The sequence below is a fragment of the Medicago sativa genome, chromosome 2 (assembly GCF_051527215.1).
Source record: "Medicago sativa cultivar Bolivia chromosome 2, Bolivia_mono, whole genome shotgun sequence".
NCBI classification, from domain to species: domain Eukaryota; kingdom Viridiplantae; phylum Streptophyta; class Magnoliopsida; order Fabales; family Fabaceae; genus Medicago; species Medicago sativa.
In genome coordinates this window covers 3,862,921-3,871,183 of record NC_140750.1, presented here as the reverse complement: position 1 = coordinate 3,871,183, position 8,263 = coordinate 3,862,921, and the positions used below count along the sequence as shown (strand labels likewise).

The following is an 8,263-nucleotide window of genomic DNA, read 5'->3' as shown; positions in this document are numbered from 1 at the left end:
AGAGCGCATTTGCTTTGTTTTTGAAAAAAACGCTCTCAAATTTCAAATTTCATTTCAACGTTCGTTCCTTCTTCTTCCCAACACAACACAACACAACACTCCAAACCCTAACATTTTCCCAAACGCGATTTCCCATAATCGATTCCTAACATAATCCATTCTACGAAGCACTTCATGTCTTCCCGGAATCAGAATCGGGCACCAAGCCCCTCCAACGTACGAATCCCCTTCATTCTCTCTCTTTCACATTCTTTTGTATTTTCTAGATTTTACTCAAGTAGGTTTCAATTCAACACTATTAGTTCTCGTTTTGCATTAATAGTGAAATTAGTGTTAAATTAGTGTGGAATTAGTGTTCAATTTGTTAAATGTTTAGATGCAGAAAAAAGGGGGTGGTGCTGAAGAAAATAAGCGTAGAAGGATTGGTGGTGAAAGAATGGTCGTACAAGGTAGAGGTAGGGCTCCATTAGGTTCCCTCAACAACAAATCAGACGCTAATGATGGTGCCGGTGCCGGTGCAACCGAGGGATCTGAGCCGAGCATCATTGAATTCACCAAAGAGGAAGTAGAAGCTTTATTGACTGAGAAGATGAAAAAGGGGAATCCCCTTGATACTAAGGTATCTTTCTCTCATTTTTACTGTCTCCCTGAGTTTTGGTGTTTGTAAAGCTTATATGGGGTTGATTTTTGATTTGCAGAAAAAAATGGAGCAGATGGTGGATCTTATCAAGCGACTTAAAAACTGTGTTAGATGGTTTAAGGTAGTTGAAGAAGGGTATATTAAAGAAAAAGAAAAGCTTCAGACAGATCTAGAATCTGCCGAGAAAAAATGCGTTGATACTGGTGAGCCTTTACTTATTTGTGTTTTGGGCATTGATGGTTTTAAGCATTGTTGTATGGCATTTGGTAGTAACAGTGAAGAAGGTAGTATAAGTAGATTACTTATGATTGGAATGTTTGAAGCATATCAAGTGATTTTACTGATTTTTATAGTTGCAAAAGGCTTCAATATATGACCAAATGAACGGAATGCTTGATTTTACTATTCGAACCTATGCATACAACGGTTAAAAATACTACTTTCGACTCAAATATAATCAGGGAATGGGTTTTTTCATACTTTAAAGAAATTGTTCTTTCTATCCAAAATACTTAGTAAATAGTTTTATCATCTTTCATTATTCCATCACTTAAACTTTAGGATAATTGATAGTCTTTGGTTTTTTAGGTTTATTATAATATGGCTTAATTTGATCCATCTAGCCAACCTAGTGGGAGAAGGCTTGTTTGTTGTTGTTAGTCTTCGGTTTTAAGTCAAGAACATTTACTCAATATTTTAACATGATCTATATTTGTGTTTTCCCAGAGAATGAGATGAACATGAAGATAGCAGAATTGAATGAGGCTATATCGAATTTGAGGATGACGATTTCCTCTTTAGAAGAGAAGATTGCAAAGGAAGAATCAGATAAATTGGTATGGTTATTTGCCACAACAATGTTGTGATTGGATATTTCTGGTGATGCTTTCTTTTGCTTTACGGCCTCATTTATCGTGTTTCTGGCTACTAGGAAGTGATGGAATGTTATAGGAAAGAAAAAGAAGCCAGAAATGAAGCTGAGCAGATGCAAGTTTCTCTTTCAACTGAACTTGAGAGAGTTTGCAATGAGAAATCAGCTGCTGTGCGGCAGGTAATGCTATGTTGTTATAGTTACTGTTTAATTATACAAGTCCACAATGTTGGTTTTTGATACCAGTAGGTTGCCTCAATTATTTTCCCCCCTTCCTTTCGTAATTGTTGATTTTTGCAGGCCACTGAAAATGAAAATTTGTACAATAGATCAAAAGAGTATAATATCAGTTTGCAGCAGTACAATAGTAGCCTTCAGGCAAATCTTGACGCAGCCAGTGCGGCCCAAAAACGACTGGAAACAGAGAAATCAAGTATTGTTGAGAACCTTAGCAATGTCAGAGGCCACAACAAGGCATTGCAAGAGCAGTTGGCATCTCATAAAGTAAGTTATTTAATGTTGGTTAGTGCTATCGAGTCTTATCATATATGATGTGTATTGTCAATATATGGTTTTAGTTCTTAATTTTTCCTGTCGATACTCAAAATGTTTAAAATTACGTGAAGTTCCTGTTGTGGACAAGTTGGAATTTTTTTTCTTCTTTGAATGATTTCTTGGAAATGAAATCGAAAATGAGTACATTGGATAATAATATGGACTTGAATGAAGAGCAGTGAAATGAAAATATTATGAACTTAAAAACCTTGTGCATTTTGCTGATATTTATATTTATTTTGACTTGCTGCTTGATGTATCTTAACAATGTTTTTCTCATTGGATCCATTGCTTTCTTATTATCTTAGGCTTCACAAGAAGAGGCTACAAAGGCAAAAGACATGTTAGCTAATGAACTCAAATGCCTCCGAGATGAACTAAAACAAATTAGAGACGACCGTGATCGCCAATTGGGACAAGTACAAGCTTTAACTGGAGAGGTAGCAAAATACAAAGAGTATACAGGGAAATCAAGTGAACAATTGGGTACATTGACAGCTAAAACAAATGCTCTCGAGGTATGTTTATTGTTTCTCAACCATTTTACTGATTAAGTATTATGCACTCCCGTGTTCATTATATTTCTGACTTTACTTGTAGGAGGTATGTACTTCACAAAGGCAACAAATAGATATGTTGCAGCAGCAGTTGAATGCCGAAAAGGAGAAGTTAAAGGTACAAACTTGTACTGATGTCTGCATGCGTGTGTGCTTTGCTTTTCCTATATTATCAGTTTCTTTGGAAAATCTACTTTCTTATATTAAAATTTGGATGGATTTTGATCATCTTGCTCATAAAATAGAATATGATTTTGGAGATTTTTTTTTTCAAGTTTAACTATTGGACCTTATTACCAATTGTGGTTGTTCTTTGCTTGTTAATGTTTTTCTTCAACTCTTGAATAATATATATCCAGCTATTCATCAATAAGATAAATCCAAATATTTTTAACAGGGGGGATGATTAATATGAATGGTATTAGTTGAATTTTGCTTGAAGCAGTCAACACATATGTGACAATTACAACTAAAAATAACTTTATTTTTTTGTTAGATGGCCGATTTGTCCTTTTCGGAAACACAAACGGTGTTTGAAGACCAGAAAAGAACTATAGGTCAACTACGAGAGAGACTGGCTGAAAAAGAGCTCCAAGTAATTGAAGGAGAGACATTACGTAAAAAATTGCACAACACTATTCTGGTAAATGGTTTCTGCTTAAAATTTATTTTTACTTCTTCTTAACTGTTTGGTATAATAAATCAATAGTATATAATCATTTATCAATATACGTATATCTGTGTATATAGGAATTAAAAGGAAATATCCGTGTGTTCTGCCGCGTTCGACCTTTGCTACCAGACGATGGTCCTGCAGCAGACATGGTAGTTTCTTTCCCTTCATCAACAGAAGCTCTTGGTCGAGGTGTTGAATTGGCACAGAGCGGTATATACACAAATTCTTTTCTCTCTCTCTCTCTCTTGCCACCATCTTGAATAAGTTTCATGTAGTTTATGAGCCTTTACGATTATAAGAATTTCATCACTTACAAATCACTTAAAAATATGCAGGCCAGAAGTATTCTTTTACATTTGATAAAGTATTTAATCAGGAGGCTTCACAGCAGGATGTTTTCACCGAGATTTCTCAGCTAGTACAAAGCGCGCTTGATGGGTACAAGGTGATTTCTACTGTCTTTTTTTTATTCACTATAAGCACCAGACTGGTTATGCATAAAAATAGGTAAAACAGAATATAAATTGGAAACTATAGGAATGTTACAACTTGCAAGATGGAAAAACACTTACTCTTGGCTTTGGAGACTTGCACAATTCTGTTGGATGCAGTTTGACTTGTAGCAAAATTAAAGTTGTGTAGCCATTTCGGCTATTTACAGTTTTTAGGGGATTTATTTTTTGATGTGCAATGTTTTGGTTGCTGTTACCATTCCTCTGTTGCTTGCTGGTAGATTCTGATTGTTTTGGTTGCTGTAACCATTACTCTGTTGTTTGCTGGTACATTCTGATTTTTTCTTTAAAAAGGTAAAATAACTTAAAATTGAAGTTCTGCTAGTTTTTGTTCTCTAAAATGCATAGTCTGGCACATTATTTTGGTCAAATGGAATTTTGTCTGGCTATATCTGAGTAGTACCTTGTGCTTGATGCCTTGTCGTCTGTTGTTAATGGAATAAGTCCTAAGAATTTAGTTGTTTCTTAAAAAAAGTGGTTTTTTTCCTTCACGAAGCAGCACTGAAATGGATTATGACATTTTGGTAAAATCTTTCTAGGGCCTTTTTCTGTTATATTTTCTCGTTATTATTTGTGTTGTTTTGGCCTTTACTAGATAAACTATGCCTTGGTTGGCTGACAAAGGTTTCATGGTTTATTGGGGTAGGTTTGCATTTTTGCTTATGGACAAACAGGTTCTGGAAAAACCTATACGATGATTGGCAGGCCTGGCCCCCCGGAGCTCAAAGGCTTGATACCACGTTCACTTGAACAGATATTCCTCGTTAGTCAGTCTCTGAAAGATCAAGGGTGGAGGTACACAATGCAGGTGAATAGACTAATGTACCTTCTCATTATTTTGATTTGCATTAGGTACAAATGTTGGTGGAAACTTTACAATTCGTGTGAATATTTATTTGCAGGCTTCAGTACTTGAAATATACAACGAGACCATAAGGGATTTGTTATCACCAACAGAAAATCCTGGAAAGAAGTACAATATTATACACGATGCCAATGGAAAAAACACATATGTTCCGGACCTGACTATTGTGGATGTTTGCGGTGCAGATGAGATTTCCGCCCTTCTAAAACAGGCTGCACAAAGCAGGTAAAGTAATAACTGAAATCTGCAAATGTTAATTTAGAGATTGTGTTGTGAAGTTATGTTGGGGCGAGCTTTCCAGACAAATATGTGCCACAGTGCAATAATGCGTCTGCTAATATTTTTGGATGACCAATATCATTCATTTTCAACTAATATTTTATTGTAGCTATCAAGTTTCCTGGTACTGTATAATTGTTTCATAATAAATTTTTGTTTTTCATCATATTCTATAGTTTGATCATTTTAACTTGCTAATAAGAAGATGCAAGATTCTTGAAGTGAACTATTGTGATAAAGTGATGACATAATGAAAACAATTCTTTTAGCATTTTCATTGTTTCCGAAAAACACACAATTGTTCACTTGAAGTGTCTATTGCCTCCTTGTTAATAAGAAGATGCAAGATTCTTGAAGTGAACTATTGTGATAAAGTGATGACATAATGAAAACAATTCTTTTAGCATTTTCATTGTTTCCGAAAAACACACAATTGTTCACTTGAAGTGTCTATTGCCTCCTTGTTAACAAGTAAAATTAACAACAAATTTAGAAAATGAAAATAGAAAATGTTTTCATATAGTAAACATGGCCTTAATTCTTCAATGTACAAGATACAATGTGATTGTGTTCTTTCTGGCCTTTGATTTTTAAACGTTAATGCTCTTTACATTTTTCCAGGTCAGTAGGAAGAACACAGATGAATGAACAATCGTCTCGAAGTCACTTTGTCTTTACTCTGCGAATTAGTGGTGTTAATGAGGTACTGCTCTTTGATATAATGCTATATTTTCTGTTCTTTTGTCTACTGTCTCCTGATTTACTTTTGTCTGGTTTGTAGAACACTGAACAGCAGGTTCAAGGTGTGCTAAACCTGATAGATCTTGCTGGAAGTGAAAGGCTGTCGAAAAGTGGAGCAACTGGGGACCGCCTGAATGAAACTAAGGTGTCCTTGATTTTCATTGTTATTACTTGAGTTCTATGCTCATAAAATAGTTCCATTAATCAACTAGTAATAAATGTTTGCCATATATGTCTGTCAGGCGATAAACAAAAGTCTCTCCTGTTTGAGTGATGTCATTTTTGCCTTGGCAAAGAAAGAGGATCATGTCCCCTTCAGGAATTCTAAACTGACAACCCTTCTCCAGGTTTGCTAAGCTTTAATATTTGCATGTTTTTGTTGCCTTTTATTTTATTTTCATTACTATACCTTTAAATTTTAACATCATGTGAGTGCAGAGAACTTGAGGATTCCTAAAAAAATAGAGTCAAATGGCAGTTCTTAAATTCTTTGAAAATTTAAATACAAAGCTGATTTACACATGAGAGAACATGAGGGGCAACCCCATTTAACTAACATGTATCTGAATATGCTCATATTCTGCTTTAACTTTCTGTTTTTTCCTTTGGCATTTGAGTGATTATATTTTCAGTAGAGTGAACCAAACTTATTATTGGCTTTTGTTCATGAGTATATTTTCTTTTCCTTTGGTTAATAGTTACTCATTTAACTTTCTGTTTTTTTCCTTTGGCAGCCATGTCTTGGCGGAGATTCTAAGACTTTGATGTTTGTAAATATTTCACCCGATCCATCTTCGACTGGAGAGTCACTTTGCTCTCTTCGTTTTGCCGCGAGAGTAAATAGTTGTGAGATTGGTATTCCTCGGCGCCAGACATCCATGAAGGCTTCTGATTCTCGTTTAAGCTATGGCTAAGCAAGGTCTGCTAGCAAAATGGCATAGCTCAGACCATAACCAAAATACTATTATTTGTACTGCTTCTACAGTGATAGAAGAAGTGTTGTGTTGTTCTAAGTATGGTAAATGTAATTGTGTTAAGTTTTAGAGAATTGAGCTTGTAGTGGCTTGGCTATCACTATAGCCTCAGTGGTGTTATTGATGCCCTGTATCATTTAGCTGTGATATGACAAAATTTATTTTATTTGAGCAGCTTGTTGATTGTAATCTCTATGTAATATCACATCATCATTTGATTAATTCTTGCAACTTCACAAGGTTGATTGGATGGCACGTCAACAGTTGTTAACAACAACATGGTTTGGGTCATGTAGAATGTTGTTGATTTAATTGCCAATAATGCATGCATTAAGTTCGACTCTGACATTCTTCAATTTTAACAGTCATTTTATTTGCATTAAATAGTACTTATAGATGAGGATTTACAATTACAATAGATAGGCAATTAATTTGTGTTTTTCTCTAAATAGTAATAGGATGATAATAATTGAATTAAGATCAACATTAAGCAAAACAATGTGAGTATGTGAGACGTGGTTGCTTTTCACCTTGGTTAATTATAAATTTAATGTGGACCAAAGATAAAGTAGGCATGGCAATGGGGCGGGGTGGAGACGGGTTTTACATTCCCCATCCCCATACCCGATTCTCATATACTTACCCGTTACCCTACCCATACCCAACGGGGATGAAAAATTGAACCCCATCCCCGTCCCCGACGGGTTCGGGTATCCCCGCCCCATCCCTGTCCCCACATTGAATAATTTTTTTTTAATAAAAAATAGAATTTTTTTTGCAACCCCTAGAGAAATATTGCAATGCATTATCCAACAATGTGTCACTTTAACATTTGTTAGACCGATTGATTTAGTTGCTCCTTTAAACATCAATGGTAGTTTTTGTAACACGACAATTATCAAACAAAATAACATGGCATATCAACATTAAGTAATTTTCTTCATTCGGGACGGGTTTGGGTATGGGTTCGGGGTGGGTACCTATATACCCGTTACCTGTCCCATACCCGTGTTTTGAAATCGGGGAAAACCCAAACCCATACCCAAACCCAGTCAAAACGGGAAAAACCCGTCAAATTGGATTTGATTCGGGTGGGTAACCACGAGTATGAGTTTTGTTGCCATGCCTAAGATAAAGGGAAGGAGTACTAATAATATTTATTTGTCTGCAACCTTTTGGTGGAGAATCTTCCAGACGCAGAGGTGACTGAGAGTCAGTGGGCGCCCGTTGAGTCCAATGGTAGGACTAGGACAGCTAGAACCACAAATTTGGATGAAGATGGACGGTGGATATTCAATGATTTGAATTTTTTTGGTTGAATATTTTAAGATGAAAAATGATATTTGTACAACCATTTTATGACAATTTTTTGACAACATTCTCTCTCATACTCACATTATTCTCTTATTCTCTCTCTTTCTTTTTCTCTCTACATTGTTTTTGACCAATGAAAAGAGAGAGAAAAGAAGTTGTCACAAGAGTTGTCTCAAATGGATGTTCAAATATCACTGCTCTTTTAAGATACCCCATATCTTTTTCTTTTATCTCCTTGATTGCTTTTCCACTTGTACAAACTACACAACAAATTATTAT

At 35.4% G+C, this 8,263-nt stretch overlaps 1 protein-coding gene across 2 annotated transcripts; it reads left to right on the top strand.

The window, feature by feature from the left end:
* Nucleotides 1-6,961, top strand: LOC146943735 (kinesin-like protein KIN-14C). 2 transcript variants are annotated; one of them, XM_085742004.1, is made up of 17 exons: nt 1-216; nt 383-619; nt 699-843; nt 1,367-1,476; nt 1,572-1,691; nt 1,812-2,015; nt 2,375-2,584; nt 2,667-2,741; nt 3,120-3,266; nt 3,374-3,509; nt 3,635-3,744; nt 4,458-4,619; nt 4,714-4,901; nt 5,577-5,658; nt 5,737-5,841; nt 5,939-6,043; nt 6,431-6,961. In XM_085742004.1, the coding sequence occupies exons 1-17, from the start codon at nt 175-177 to the stop codon at nt 6,608-6,610; spliced, it is 2,358 nt and encodes a 785-aa protein (XP_085598130.1). In that variant the 5' UTR covers nt 1-174; the 3' UTR covers nt 6,611-6,961. The 2 variants fall into 2 exon arrangements, with proteins under 2 accessions (XP_085598130.1, XP_085598129.1); XM_085742003.1 differs by having other exon boundaries at nt 377-619.
* Nucleotides 6,962-8,263: the final 1,302 nt, after the last annotated feature.

What these genes read in the sequence shown, in the direction of transcription:
- LOC146943735 (XM_085742003.1), top strand. Translation starts at nt 175, where the DNA reads ATGTCTTCCCGGAATCAGAATCGGGCACCAAGCCCCTCCAAC. An exon ending in GAAAAAATGCGTTGATACTG is followed by an intron (nt 844 to 1,366) that starts GTGAGCCTTTAC and finishes GTGTTTTCCCAG; the next exon opens with AGAATGAGATGAACATGAAG. An exon ending in TGTTGAATTGGCACAGAGCG is followed by an intron (nt 3,510 to 3,634) that starts GTATATACACAA and finishes AAAAATATGCAG; the next exon opens with GCCAGAAGTATTCTTTTACA.